Source organism: Microtus ochrogaster, unplaced genomic scaffold (genome assembly GCF_000317375.1).
Source record: "Microtus ochrogaster isolate Prairie Vole_2 unplaced genomic scaffold, MicOch1.0 UNK48, whole genome shotgun sequence".
Classification (NCBI taxonomy): Eukaryota; Metazoa; Chordata; class Mammalia; order Rodentia; family Cricetidae; genus Microtus; species Microtus ochrogaster.
In genome coordinates, this window is record NW_004949146.1 from 2339739 (window position 1) to 2356046 (window position 16308).

Here is a 16308-nt window from a genome sequence, read left to right on the forward strand (position 1 = left end):
ATCTCTGTGAGTTCGAGACCAGCCTGGTCTACAGAGCTAGTTCCAGGACAGGCTCCAAAGCCACAGAGAAACCCTGTCTCGAAAAAAAAAAATAATAACAGGAACTTTGATTTTAATTACATTCTGGAGGCATACATGGGCTCCAGTGCAGTGACAAAATACTGATCTCCCCTCCTGAAATGTGAAATCTTTCAATAAAATTCCCTGGAGTGGTTCCCCTTTCCAGTGTTCAATCATTCAGAAAGCATTTCCTGATGCTTTACTGTGTACCTCAGATTCTGTATCTGCTGTTGATAATAGTGGTGGCTCCTGCCTCCATGGAGCTTATACTGTCATTAAGGAAATGAGAATAAATAAGGAAACAGCAAACAAAAATAAACTGTTGCATTAGATTACCGTGTGAGAAAAGGAAGTAAAAATGGTATTTTGATAATTCACTGATAGAAACAAGCCTTTGCATAAAGAAAATGATGGTGGCAGAGGAACAAAGACTACAAAGTTATCAGAGTAAGCCTCTGTGACAAAGATTATAGTTATCAGAGTAAGCCTCTGTGACAAAGTAACATTTAAGGTGAAACCTGAAGAATGAAAAGCTTACTAGGTGAACCGGACAGAGTCAGAACAGCAGGTGGGGACTGGAAGGCCATCCAGACCCTTGCAGGCCATGAAAAGGTGTAGAGAGCCACTGGAGACTCCTATGTAAAGAACTATGTGGTACTTTTGTCATCAGACCGGTCCAGTGCCAGCACTGGTCATTGCAGACTCAGTCAGAGCCATAGATACCAAGTGAGAAAGGTGCCCTTTTACTGCCTCTGCTTTGTTCATGCAGATCTTGTGAACTCCTTTTCAGCCTCCTGCCTTTCCCAGTGTGAGCAAGTACTTATGACAGCTCATATAAGCATCTCTGTCCTTGATATAATATAGTAGTAATTTTCAGCCAGCCTGTCTTAGAAATTCATACCTAATCCTATACATATTCCTCTTCCCAGTGGCCTGCATAACATCAAAAAAACAAGCGTGGGATTTATTAGATTTTGATGCTCTGTAGAATTCAAACTCAGTACAGTGCTTGAATAGGTATAAAACTGCCACATAATCACTACAGAATGTGGTACAGTTAGGGTTTTTCTATACAGATTAATTCAGTAGATGGTTTTGTTCACTTCGGTTAAAATTGAAATTTGTGCATGCTCCAATGCACCTCAAATTTTAATTCTTTCTCCCTACATGTTGATACTTTGTCTTCAATTCACATTTAGAAGAAAGGATGTCAAAGTAAGAAAACTATTTCTACACAGTGATAAAATCTTATTTTGCACCAAGATTTGGGTTCTTCTCACTTCCATAAGCCCTTAGACTTGAAACTAGAAAATCTCAAGATTTGTTTACCCTTTACAATTATATCCCCTCCATTCTTAGCATTTTCCAGGACTTCTGCAGCAGTGAGAAGTCTTGAAGATGTCTACCTTTCTTCAGCGATGTTATGCTTGTGTTAGATCCACTTCAGGGAGCCACTGCCCGTGGGGAGGTGTAAATCATCTGCTCACCTGACAGTCAGGCCGTCCTGGCAGAAAGAGCCAACTTTACATTTCAGTCATTCCCTAATGCAGCTGGAGTGTCCTTATCCAAAATGCTTAGGACCATATGAAGTTTTGGGGCGTTTCAGATTTAAATTTTTTTGACGAGGGATTTACTATCTAAAGCTAAAATGATGCAAAATCAATATGTAGTTTCCATATATATATTGATTACTGGAGAAAAGTACTCAAAAGTATAAACTTGCTTGTTAAATTCACTGATTATTTGATTGTTTAATTTAGTTTTATCATACCATATGAAGGAAATCAGTAATTCCGATGAAATATTTTCTTCCTCTACCAATGTGGAAAATAACCACTTATTTTTAGCCTTTTTAAAGTGTCCATGTTTGGGGGTAGATGTGTGCACATACGTGTGGAAGTCAGAAGTCAGTACCACACATCTTCCTCAAGCAGTCTCCACTTGTTTTGTTCTGTTTTAGGCAATGCCTCTCACTGAATCTAGAGTTCATCAGTTTATCTAAACTGGCTAACCAGCTAGCCTCAGGGATTCACTTGCCTTCTTTCCCCAACTCTGAGGTTATAGAAGCATGCCAACTTTACATAGATGTTGGGGATCTAAAGTTAGGTCCTCATCTGAGAACTCTAATTTTTCAAAAAAATTATTTTTAATATTGTCATGTTCTAAAACCACATTTTTTCTAATGGTGTGTATTATTTGCTTTAGTTTGTATTTTTTTTTTGTTCATTTGTTTGTTTTAAGACAAGATTTCATTATATAACCTTGGCTGTCTTAGAACTCACTGTGTAAACCATGTTGGCCTTGAACTCACAAAGATCTCTCTGCTACCTTCCACCATGCCCCACTTCAAAGAGAAAAAATTTTTAAATGTTTGCTTTTTACATTGTTCTGTGAATTTTCTGGGGGTTTTAGTTTGGTTTGGTTTTGTTTTTTTGAGACAGGGTTTTTCTGTGGGTTTGGAGCCTGTCTTGACACTCTGTAGACCACGCTAGTCTCAAACTCAAGAGAACTGCCTGCCTCTGCCTCGCGAATGCTATGGTTAAAGGCATGTGCTATCTCTACCTAGCTATTATCTGTGTTTTTTAAGGTGTGTGTGTGGGGGGGGGGAGGTGTAATACTTGCGTGCAGGTGCTCACGGAGGCCAGAAAAGGAACTCAGATCTCCTGGAACTGGAGTTATAGGCAGTTGTGAGCTGCCACTTACTGGGAACTAAACCCAAGCCCTCTGAAAGAACAGCAAGCACTCTTATTACTAAGCCACTTTCCCAGCATTTATCTGCGGTTTCTAGATAACACTGAAACTTAAGCATGATTTTCAAATATATAATGTATAATCTGCTAAAACAAATTCTTTACCTCTGTTTTATGAGGATGTATTATGATTATGTTAATAACAAAATAGACTCTAGGGGCTAAAGATAAGACTTGGCGGTTAAGGGTGCTTACTGCTTTTGCAGGTTCAGTTACCAGCTCTCGCATCAGACGGCTCCAGCGATCTAACACTTTCTGGCCTCTGAGGCCTCTACACATGTGGTACATAATCTCATGCAAGTACGCACACACACCTACATGGGTTTATATTTATTTATCTACATATTTATTTATATGCATTTATATAGACATAAATTTTTAATTCTTAAAAATTAAATCTTCTAGTGAAAAGTTTGAATGAAATATTTCTGGTAACAGTCATAACTGAATAAATGAAGTGGACAAAACTATATAATAAACTTCATATTTGTTCTAGAATTATTTTTGGAGCTTTTTGTTTGTTTTTTCTTTGTTTATTTTGGTTTTAATTTGGGGGGGGTTCGGGTTTTGTTTTGTTTTGGTTAGTTTTTTGAGACAGGGTTTCTCTGTGTAGTCCTTGCTGTCCTGGAACTCACTCTGTAGTCCAGACTAGCCTTGAACTTGAGATTCACCTGCCTCCTCCTCAGAGCACTGAAATTAAAGTCTACCACCACCTGGCCATGCTTTTGGTTTTTTGACCCAGGGTTTCTCTGTATAGCTTTGGATATTTTTTAATCTAAAAATAAAAATTGGTAGACTTTATTATCACATAATAATTAAATGAGTGTAGCATGAGCACAGAAACTGACCTGTGTAGAACAAACTCAGCAACTCTGCAACAGACCTCATATAAGTAAAATAAAGTAAGTATATCAAATGAATGACAATTTAAACTGTCAGAGGAATAAGTGTTTCACCTGAATACATCATCTGTAATAAGAAAATGTGGCAGGTATAAGAGGACTAATGTAGTAAATGTTAGATTAAAAACAAAGTCATGAACTAAGGAACTGTTCTCATTGTCTTTTCAGTTTTTAATTTTTTTCTTTGTTTTTAAGAAGTAAGCAAGCCTGTTTACTTTGCATTGCTTTTCTACAGGAATGATTTTCAAATTACATACTGGTTCAACCATATTGGTTACTAAATATTGAAATGTATTCTTAGTGGTTAGTAAAGAGCTGTTGGGTTGCCCAGGTTCCTCTGAGGAGCTCCACCTGTCTTTCCCCTCACCCAGCACTAAAGGATCATCTCCCCAAGTCCAGGAGCTCTTTAGGGTCTTTTCCCTAGTCTTACATCCCTGCTGATTCCTGGTTTGGGGGACTTTACTATTATTTAACAATTTTTTTAAGACTGCCCTGATTTTCTTGATGTTGTAAATGAATCATTGGTGTTTTACCATTTTATATGTGTGATCTGCCCTCTGAAGTGTCTTAATAGCTCTAACATACTTGCATTGTTTATTTGTGCAGCCAACTTTCAGAGTTTTGTTATTCCAGAAAAGCCCTAACACCATCATACTGCAACTCTAATAATCTTAAACTGTTTCCCCACCTCTATTTCTCTCAATGATAACAGTTTAAACTAAGTTATGCCATGTCTTTTTGTTCCTTCCAGTTCGCTTTGCACCTTACAGACCTCCAGATATCTCCCTGAAGCCCCTCCTCTTTGAAGTGCCCAGCATCACCACAGAGTCAGTGTTCGTTGGCCGAGATTGGGTATTCCATGAGATTGATGTTCAGCTTCAGAGTTCAAACGCCAACGTGAACCAAGGAGTAGTGATCGTGGGAAACATTGGGTTCGGAAAAACTGCCATCATCTCCAGACTGGTGGCCCTCAGCTGCCATGGTACACGGATGAGACAGATCGCCTCTGATAGCCCACATGCCTCCCCCAAACGTACGTATTCCTTCCTAAAAAAGAAAAATCCCACGTTATGTCCCTAAAATATTTTCTGACATTTTTATATTAGAGCATATATCCTTTTATTCCTAATCTGTGAAACCTGAACCATGTGAAGACCATTAATTCAAAATTCAGAAAAATATCATAATAATCTGTGTATATCTAGCCCACATATCCAGTAGTCTCCAAAGTATATCAGGAAAACTTTTTTGTGGTTTAAATGTATGATGCTTACCTATTGGTCTGTCTTTTGGCTAATGACTCCAGCAATTGCCTATAGTCATTTGTAAATGTCATTGTCAGGGGTTCTACAATCTGTGCTCACTTCTTGTTAAATGACAACACAATCTGTTTGTGGTCTTCATTTCTTTGCAAATGATGTTGGTGCCACACAGCTTGAACTTGAGCTCCACTGTGTCCTTGAAGGATTTCTCCAGCTTCCTTGGGGAAGGCTGCTGAAGTTCTCACGTGGTGCCTGACTCTATCTTTGTCACAAGCTTAGTGATCACCACTGGGATCTTGATTGCTTCTTTGTAAACACTCACATAGTACGTCTTCACATGCTTACAGATGTTAATTTGTGCCGTCATTTATCGAGTTGGTGAGATAGTTCCTGTTTTCTTCATTTCACAGATAAGTGATCTGAGACTCCAGGTTTTTACAGCCAATATATAGGGAAGCAATGCAGCCTGGTTTCAGAAGCAGCCATTCTCTCCCCCTTTTCTCGGCTGCCTTTTCTTATGGCAAAACTCATTTAGGGACAAAAGTGAATGGATGTATATAAGAGTTCTTCCTGTATAAAGCAATCTGCCTCTCCTTGATGGTTGAAAACAGAAAAGAAAGGGCTTGCTTTGCTGATCCTAATCAATCATATAAAAAAAAAAAACCACTGGAAATGATTTGTGTGAGACTGTAGTAGTCACAGGATCTAGAAATCTAACAGAAACTCACTGAATACATCCAAACATTTTAACTTTTAAAATTGCTTAGCAGTTTCTATATCAAAGAGATGATTATCTCTGGTACATGTAAGAATTCCTAACATGTAAAAGGACCTGGTACCTAAACAGAAAACTTACTGAGTAAGATTATATGGTGAACTCTTATATTAGAGGAATACCTTGCTCATGTTCCCAAATGAATTGCTTCTAAGGTAGATTGACATCTTATCGTGAGAGTCCAGAATTTGGGATTGTGCTCGGGAGGCAGAGGCAGGCAGATCTCTGTGAGTTCGAGACCAGCCTGGTCTACAGAGCTAGTTCCAGGACAGGCTCCAAAGCCACAGAGAAACCCTGTCTCGAAAAACCCAAAAAAAAAAAAAAAGAAAGAATTTGGGATTGTGCCGCAGCATTCAAATTGACTATATGGTACTTTGTGACTGTAAATGTGCATTAATTCTTTGGATCTCAGTTTTGTCACTTGCACCCGAAGAAGTATGACTAGCTGATTGTTGAGAGCTGCTTTGAGGAATAACGATGTAGCTCAGTGACAGAGTACTTGCTCAGCATGCCTGAAATGGAGTTCAGGCCTTTACACGGCAAATAACAGTGATAACGAAGTAGAGGAGCCTTAAAAATAGCTTCTGTGCTGAAATGTTGAGTCAAAGAACATGCCTTCATGGTTAGAAGTGAATTTCCACACCTCTTCCAGTGTTTCCTTCGAGTGCTTACGTATCTATGCTACTTATCTGAGTAGTCCAGGAGTTGAGCTATTTGAGTGTGCCAGCAAGAAAACTGGCTGACGAACACTTCTCTGACTCTTCAGTGTATCAGTGTGGCAGATAGTAGTGGCAGGATCATGTCTAACAAAAGAGAAATCCCAAAGCAAGGATAGTTGCTTTGTCTTCAAGCAAAGTATCTGGGCTCCATACATCAACCAGGAAGAACAAGAGTAAATAGAAAACAGTCTGTATACTCTCCAAAGCCGATTTTTCAAAGGTAGTTTATTGTTATTCTCTAATAACTGTTGTCTTTTATCTCTTGGGAATCTCCAGAAACAATAAAACACTCCCCATTTATAAAATCATCTCCACTATTATTGCTGTAGATCTGACTCTTACTAACTTTCAAGACTTGAAAACAGTAGGAGAAATAAAGTAGATGCTGCTATCTCTGTCAGAGCTATACAGAACCCACATTGCTTTATGAAAAATATTTGTTTTTGTAATCTGTTGGCATTTAGACTACCTTTTGCCTCTACCATCCTCAAATAACCTGTTCTTAAAGAAGAGTCAAATATAGTGGACTGATAGGATACACGCTGTCTTTATTTTGTAACTAGAAAAATAAGATTTCTACATTTTATGTGTGATTTGCCTACAACAAGTATGTGTGTGCACCACATTTGTATTTTGTATCTACAGAGGTCCGGTGAGGAGATCACATTTCCTGAAACTGGAGTTACATACGGTTGTAAACTGTCATGTGGGAGTTAGATTGTTTCTGGGTCCTGAGTCCTTTGGAAAAGCAACAAGTGCTCTTAACCACCTACCCATCTCTCCAGCCTGCAAGCTATTCTTCAGCATAAATCTGTTACCATATGAGCTAGCAATATAAAAATATTACCTGAAGCAGAAGTTAAGGAATAAGAATAATGGCAGAGGCTTGGCCTAATTTTCTATAGTTTAGCATACATTAAACTTGTGTAGGTTTATTTGGAATCCCACTGGCTTTCTGAACCCTCGGGCAATGATGCTGTGATTCAGTTATAGTAATAATGGAAAACTAGGACGTTATAGAGCTTTTGACTTATCTGTGTGTCATCTGTTGTTCTTTCTTCTGCCTCCTCCACACCGAGCAGTACTGCTGCGAAAGATGTGAGCAGTTTAGCCTGAGGAACTTTACTGCATAGCTCTCCTTCCCCCACATTCAGTTCCACAGCCTGCCCCCTCCTTGTCATTTCCCTTAGAAGGTAGGGAAAAGCTGTCAAGGCAGACACTAGCCTGTCATCCTGCTTCCCGCCTACTTTCACAGATACAACACCACCATCATTCTCTGCCGTCATCATTCTCCCGCAGCATACACAAAGAACAAAAACATTTTGTGAAAATGGAGTGTTGCGTAATTCAGACATTATTGCGTCCACTACAAGCTCACTCAGTGTGGTAGGTAGGGAAGTTCTGCCTAATACAGAATGTATTTTCCTGCCACTGGAGGTCCCAGTGTAGTTACCCGGACCTGACATTTGTCAACAGCCGCCAAACAGCTGCTCAGTTAAGTAATCCCTACTCTGCTCAGTTAAGAAATCTATTTTGCTAGTTTGCTGAGTACACTGACTTATCCATTAACTTCTATTTCTACTGTTCTTTGCATGCCAAACGGAAAATAAGCCACCAAACAAAAAGGAGAATAGCCAGAGGATAGAGTATTTAGACAGTAATTACTCAAAAACCAAGTTCCAAACAAGGGGACATAGAGCCATGGACAAGAGTGAATCAGCAAATGTAATACAGTCACTAAACTTGAACTCCAAGTGTCACACATCTCTTCAGACCTGCTTCACTGCCGTCTCTTGTACCCTCACCCCTGCAGTTGTTGCAGGGTAACCAACAGCTCTATTCCATGACAGTAGAGTGGAAGAAATCTAAATTCACTTTTACTGGTGCAAAGTTAAATGATACTACTTTCTTCTATTCTTTCTTATAGCTGTTGACCACCCAGTAACTTCAATTTTGTTTTGTTTTGTTGGTTCTTGTTTTCAAAATATTTTCTTTCCTGTTTGTTTCTGTCATTTCTAATAATGAATTTTCCTTTCTTAATTTTCTAATACTTTATTACTTACACCACTTGTAGCGTAGTTTTCATGTAGTTTTCAGTGGCATCATAACACAGTACCATGTTTTAAACAGCCCTGGTATGTCATATTCCAGTTCTGTACTCAGAAGTCTGGTTTCTTTGTTTAATCCAAAGATAGTCTTACAACTAGCAAGAACCAGTTAAAAATTCTAAAGTTTCTTCTCTTTTTTAATATTATTTTACACACTTAAAATGCTCAATTCCTAGCTGGGCATGGTGTACACGTATAATCCCAGCACTCAGGAGACAGAGCAGGAAGATCAAGGAAGAGTTTGAGGCCAGTCTGACAGCAATGTAAGGATCAGCCACAGACAGACAGGTAAAATGAGCATAGTGTGTCATCATCTGAGCAACAAAGTAAGTATCGGTCTTAAATAAATAGATCAATAAATGAAACAATTGAATAATAATGATAATAAATAAAATGAAAGTAGTGTAGCATATCTGTAATTCCAGGGCACAGGGAACTGAAGCAGGACGGGTGCTGTTGAGTTCTATATGAGCCTAAACATAAAGAAATCTGCCCAAATAGTAATGCTCTATCTCAGAATAAAGTGAAAAACAGTTCTGCATTTTTAATATATCCAAATACTGTATCACAGTCACCACAACCTAATTTTAGAACAGTTGATCCTACTAAAAGAAACTTGTATTTCTCAGCAGTAAATCCCTACTTTCCTTCAAACTCCTCATCTCCTACTCCAGAAAGCCCCTACTTTACCTATTGGTATGGATTTCCCCATCTGAATGAATATTTTATATAAATATAAGCACATACTGAAGATTTGGAGGGCCTGATGTGGTATCATGTATGTTGCAGCATGTGTATGTATTTCACTTCCTTTCTTCAAGTAGCAAGCAGTTCATTGGTTTATCCATTCATTAATTGATGTATAGTTGATTTTCTATTAGCTATAAATTTTTCTTCTCTGGCCATTGATGTACAAGATTCTATTTAGATGTGTGTTTTTTACTTCACTTGGGTATATAGTTAGGAATGGAATTGCTTGGTCATAGAACAATTTGTTAAAGGTACAACATATTAAAGGAATTTAATATGCCTTTAGTAGAGCAGTGGTTCTCAACCTCTAGGTCCGTGACCAGCATACCAGATATCCTGCATATCAGATATTTACATTATGAATCATAACAGAAAAATTACAGCCATAAAATAGGGACAAAATAATTTTATGGTTGGTCGTCACCACCACATTAGGAACATTATTAAAGGTCACAGTATTAGGAAGATTGAAAACCACCAATCTAGAGTTTTATGATTCTCTGATCAAACATCTCATCTTCTTAATTCAGATGTAGATGCCAACAGAGAACTACCGCTCACCCAGCCACCTTCAGCCCATTCATCTATTACCAGTGGAAGCTGCCCAGGAACTCCAGAAATGCGCAGACGACAGGAGGAGGCCATGCGAAGACTTGCCTCACAGGTACAATAGGATTCCCAAACTGGGGGCCTGCGAGTTTCATTTTAGCACTAAAGCAAAGGTGGGGAGATTCTTAGCAAAAATATGTAAAAGTGTCCGGGAGAACATGAAGAAAAGTTTCTCTTTTTCCTTTGTTTTTGTTTTTCTGTTCCTATTTAAAAAAAAAAAAAGGCTGTGATGGGATGAGAACCTCAAGACTTAGAAGAAAGTCTTCTAATGAGTTAGATAAGGGTGTTGGCCGGTCTAGTCAGTCACCATAGAAACAAACAGTAGTTTGCATTTTTATTACTGGTTCATAGTTCTTCCTACTGTACCATGTAGGTGTGTGTGTGTGTGTGTGTGTGTGTGTGTGTGTGTGTGTGTGTGTGTGTGTGTGTGTGTTTCGAGACAAGGTTTCTCTGTAGCTTTGGAGTCTGTCCTGGAACTGACTCTTGTCGATCAGACTAGCCTCAAACTCATAGAGATCCGCCTGCCTCTGCCTCTCAAGTGCTGGGACTAAAGTACCACACCACTACCCAGAATCCATAATATTTTTAATTTAAATTTCCTATCTTTCTCAAAATAGCATATGCACAAGAAAAACAAATAATGCTCAAAACTATCAGTTGACTTCTTTACCCAGCCAATCAACTCCCATAAACTGTACGTCCCCATTCTTTTTTGATAGAGTTCTTCAGCATTATCTTCAACCTTTTCATTTAAAAAAAAAAAAGCAAAATACTTTTTGGCTATCGTAGTTTTAATATTAAATGACTCTTTTCTTCAGTTGGTCCCCTTGTTTACAAAGCATTTTAAAATTTTATTCCTCTAGTGTTCTCTGTCTGTCTGTCTGTCCCTCTCCCTCTCTCTCTCCTCTTCCTCCCTCTTCCCTCCTGGGAGGGGAGGGACAGGGAGGCTGGGAGAGTGTGTTGAGGAGAGAGAGTAGGAGAGAAAGAGAGAACTCATGAGACTTAGTTTGCTTGAGTTTACAAAATCATTTAGATGATCCATTCTTTATTAGAAATACCCAGAAATTGGTGTCCATACATTTTAGGGGATTTCTTTCTTAAATTGTTCACATCCTTTCACAAAGAATTCTCCAGCCTTTTACCTAGAGAATATATATACTGCATGCCAGTGTTCTAGAGCTGGTTAAAATACCACTGAGGTTTTAGTCGTCACTATGCAAATTTTACTGAAGGCCTTTTTTTTTTTTTCAGTTCTGCACCCAGCCTCTACTTTGCTGTTTTTGGTATAGCTAAGCTTAGATTCTCCCAGTGTCTCTAGTCAGTAAACATCTCTTCTCTAGATGCTGAAAAGGTGATCACCTGGGTAGGGAATCCTGGTCTCTGTTCCTTTCCCAACCTTCATCCTCCAAAGTACCTGGTACTTTTAATTCTTGTGCTTTTCTGAAGTTTCAAAGATGGTCTGTAATACTGCCAGTTTCAGATTTCCTCATAGAAATCTGTTCCAAGCAAGGACTAGTGGCTCTTAGTCTCAGCACTTAGGAGGATGAGATAATGGGACTTCTAGGAATTTGAGGGAAGACTAAATGACAATGGGTTCCAACCAGGGCTGTAGAGTGAAACTCCATGGGGTGGGTGAGGTGTTTATCATTCCTATTAGTCCACATTCAAATGGACTTCCAGAACAGCCCCAGATTTCCCTCATATTCATTGTCAGCTCACTGTGACTGTAGGAGACATCTCTGCTTTCTTATAAATAGGGTGTGCCACCTGTTCTTTAGAATAATGTAAATAAATACAGAAATAGATGAATGTTGAAGAGATCCCAGCATTACATTCAGTTATTCACTTAGGATGACCAGCAATCCAGAAATGAGTCACACAACACAAATGATCTGCACTGTGTAGCCTACATTCTTGTGGTGGGAGAAAGACAATACTCAAATAAGCACATAATACATCAGATGGTGGTAGGTGCTAAGAAGATAAAAGAAGTTCTATCTGTCTGCTTTGTTACAGCTTCCTCCCTCTTTCACCAAGGAAAGAAATCCTTATTTTCTATATTTGAAAAGTTTTCCTTATTTTCTATATTTGAAAAGTTTTAAGTATAAGTAGGCTATTAATGACTGTTTATCCTTTCTGGAGGAGTGATCACATTCTAAATCTCATGATTGGGTCACCTTCAAACAAAATATAAATGAGTCTGTTTATTCCTTGAGATTTTAATATTTTATTAAATATTCTATAATAAGTTTCCCCTTATATTTGATGTTCATGTTTAATATTCAAAAATGTTAAATATTGTTTAAGTTGGAAATTGGTGGCTATTTACATTAAGTTCAAAAATTTTAGAATTCTAAGAACAACATACAAATACATTTTGCATGTGAGGATTCAGCATGTTTAAATTTATGCTAAACATTGTATAAGAAATGGCTCCTAGTTGAAAAATGAATATTATTCTAGTAATTGTGCCACGTTACAGTTCGGCTATAGAAGCTTGTGCTGTGGGAGCACAGAGCAGAAGCCAGCAGCCTTGCTTCTCACCATAACCAACCAGTAAGTGGACATCTGACTTTTAAATGAGATTCTCAAGTCAGTATTTAAAAAAAAAAATATCAAGAGCCTCTTGATTTGAGAGTCCTTGATGTCAGTTCCTCTATTTCAGTAATTGCCACTGGTAGTTCATAGTGTCCTTGCTGCTTCTTGTGCTAATTAGTGGGAGACACTGAAGAGTTGGTCAGCTTTAAAACCGTCTTGTACACTGGAGAGACACTTTCCACTTGGATTGTAACAGCTTCTGCTAGATCAGCACCTGTCAGTCTGTCAGTTGTATCTCCAATTAAGCATAATCAGTGGAGAGGCACCGGAATTCATTCAGGTTTTTTCTTGTGTATATAAATTTACCTAGAAAAAGGTGAGTTTTCCATTTTTTATGCTTATTACTATAATGTAGTCATATGCATAGAATTTAATATAGGGGGCTGGGGAGATGGCTCAGCAGTTAAGAGCATTACCTGCTCTTCCAAAGGTCCTGAGTTCATTCCCAGCAACCACATGGTGGGTCACAACCATCTGTAATGAGGTCTGGTGCCCTCTTCTGGCCCACAGGCACACATGCAGACAGAATGTTGTATACATAATAAATTAAAAAATATATTAAAAAAAGAACAAAACTTACTTTTTAAAAAAAAAGAATTTAATATAGGATGGGTTAATAGGGCAGCAACACATTGGCATCTGTTTAGTAAAGTTGCAATAAGTGTGGAGACTGAACTATTTGTGATTTTGTTTTGTTTGCTTTTCCTTAATCTCATAGTATTCTAACCCTATATGGTACTCATTATTATCTCCATTTTATACATGGGAAACGCTGGCTCCAGTGATTCTTTTTCCAAAACTATGCTGTTAATAGGTAACAGAGCTAGGATTCATAGCCTGTGTGTGCCTCTGTAAGGCTATTATCATTGTCTTAATTCTGTAAAAGATGGAACAGGTGCTCAAGAACCGGTGCCTTTAACCACTGCTGCTTTTCCAGTGACAAGAAGGATCTTTGCTGTGTATTCTTTTAGAAACTCTCTCAGTCGTTGAATATGCCTTCAAAGTAAAAAAGCTAGGATGGAAGTGTTCACCTTCTCTGATTTTGCTGAGCTATAATTTTTTTCAAAAAAAAGTTTCTGTGTGACTAACAGCTCTTATCATGTAAATGTTTAATTTGTAAGAAGATAATGCATATGAAATCAGATAATAAAGAAGCCTATTCTAAAATGTGTCTAAGGAATCAAAAACTGGGTTTTTTTCCCCAAAAAAGAATTTTTATGTAAGAAAGAACTCTATGTCGTTCTTGCCATTCCTGTACTATGTAAGAAAAATGTCAAGTGATCTTAGTTTTTGGAAGTGATGTTGCTAAAAGCAAAAGCAGCCATCATTTTGGCAATCTGGTAACATTAAGTATGTTGAACCTAATATGGATATGTTAAGGCACAACACATAGGGAAGGGTGAGCAGAGTCAGGGAATATCTGCAAGGCAGTGTCATGAAGTTTAATTAGTATTGGTGTAGGTGTTCACAGAACCATGAGAACAAGTGAGAGCCAAGTCAAGCAGCAAATAACCTATAAATAATGTTCTCATGTGTCTAAGGATTTTGTCTTCTCAAATTAACACTGACCCGGATTTCATCTACATTCTGAATACAAGTATAGGAAAAACAATCTTGTTGTATATTTGTCAACTTCAGTGTTTGTTGTGTGTTTGTTTTTAATCTGCATCTTACACTAGGTCAGTGCTTAAGTGTTAGCTACTTTATCCCCAGCTCTTAATACAAGGGTTTAGCATATAAATTGGTGTTAAATGAATAAGGAAAGTCCAAACTCTTAGCCTTTCTCTTGTTGCACTTTAGTAAAATCCAAACGACCTCATTAAAAAGCTTCGCATGGGCTGAAGATGTTGGTGTACTCTATAATTCTAGCGCTTAGGAGGCTGAGATAGGAGGCTCAGGAGTTCCAAGCCAGTCAGGACTGGCACTGTCAGGCAGGGAGGAGAAATCACATGAGAGTAAGAGATGTAGGTCAGCAATAGAATGCTTACTTTCATACACAGGGCCCTGAGGTCAATACCCAGCACTGAAAAGGTTAAAGGTTATTAAACATCCTTACTTCTCCAACTTTACATTCATACACACATATTGGCATATGATTTTATGTAATCACATATATGTATAGTTTATGCTTCAGCCTAAAATAATTAATTGCAACATAACTCTATTCAGAAGGACAGTTCTTCATTCCAGAGGGGTTCAAAATAACAAATATAGAAGAGAAATTGAGAATCCTTTAGCATCATCCTAATCATTGGTGAAGAAGAGATCCACTGGTAGATAGCAAAGTTAATGGGTAAGTATTTAGAGAGCAATGGGACTTACATAATTTCAAAAGACTTTCTTCTAAGATATTTTTAACCACAAAAAACAACTTTACAGTTGCAGAATCTTAACTTCAACCAAACAAAACAGATCAGTCTCATCAATAGCAAGATATACTAACATTGAAACCTATGGCATGACTCATCAAGAACACAACACTGTTTTTATGGTATTCATCCCGAGAAAAGGTCTCAGATCATCAGACAAACCCAAACTGAGAGACATTCATCAAAATAACTAGTCAATGTTTGAAAACATCAGAGTTGTGTAAAATGACTAAAAGTCTCTTATAGATGAAAGGAGACTAAAGAGAAATGTGCTCTGTGGGGTCCCTGATGAGTCTTGAATAGGTTCCTTGAACCTAAAGGAAACACTTAAATTTGAGTAATGTCTTTAGATAAGATTACTAAGTGTTGTTTAGATTTTTAGATAAAATTATTATATGTTAATTTACTGGCTTTTATAATTAAATTATATAAAATACTAATAATGGAGACTGAATGAGAAATAAATGGAAGCTCTGTGTACTACTTTTGCAACATTTCTGTAAGTCTAAAATGAATTCAAGTTGAAAAATAAAAGTCTCATTGCTTAAAACAAAAAGGAGAAGGGAAAGGTAGACCTTTTAACTGGAAAATTACTGAAACAGAACCCAAGCCTGGGAACTATTTTTAGCCTCCAGTCCCAGAGTGACGATTAGAATCAGAGTTAAGAAACAAGAATAAAAGGAGATAAAGTAGTTATTTGCAGTCAACTTTCCGATCCCTAGAAATATTAAAGTAGCTAGTGTGGTAGTCGCTCACACGTTCTATTTTATGTGATAGCTGTTTTGCCTACGTGTTTGTCTATGTACCGCAGAGTGTGCTCTTCTCTACAAGGCCAGAAGAGGGCATCACAGATAACTGTGAGTAGCCACATATAAGCTGGGAATTGAACTCAGGTCATTGGGAAAAATAACCAGAACCCTTAACCACTAAGCTATCGCTCTAGCCCCAGTGACTCACACTTCACTCTCAACTCTTAGGAGGCTGATAAAGGAGGATCACTGTAAGGCCAGCCCCATGTACACAGTGAGTTCAGTTTTCTTTGTTTCTTTGTTTAAACTGACTTAAGCATTGAAGGATAGTGCTAATAAATAAATCAGGGGTATTGAGTGGCTTACAAATGTTAGCACTAACCTAAAGGAAGAGCTGTTGTAACTCTAGAATTTAAAAGATACAAATGCCACTTGTTATCTAAGCTAGATGTTTCTCTGTCCAAATAGGTACCATATATTCAAAACTGCCTTTCCATCGTATGAGGTTACCTTAATTCTTAATTAAATCATGGCGACTCACTGACTCAGCTTCTTTTTCCCAGCATATTGTTCTGTTTTCTCCGCCTACCTAAGGGTTGGCCTATGAAATGGGCCTAGGCAGTTTCTTTATTAATAAGAAATCATTCCCACATCATT

The 16308-nt window shown here is 37.9% G+C and overlaps 1 protein-coding gene across 1 annotated transcript in view; it reads left to right on the forward strand.

Moving 5' to 3' along the window:
* Tanc2 (tetratricopeptide repeat, ankyrin repeat and coiled-coil containing 2) overlaps positions 1–16308 on the forward strand; it is a 345611-nt gene that overhangs the window by 236673 nt on the left and 92630 nt on the right. Inside the window, exons 9-10 of the mRNA XM_026777178.1 lie at positions 4464–4745; positions 9857–9990. Of these exons, the coding sequence (XP_026632979.1) occupies positions 4464–4745; positions 9857–9990 (416 nt within the window). The remainder of the gene's footprint in view (positions 1–4463; positions 4746–9856; positions 9991–16308) is intronic.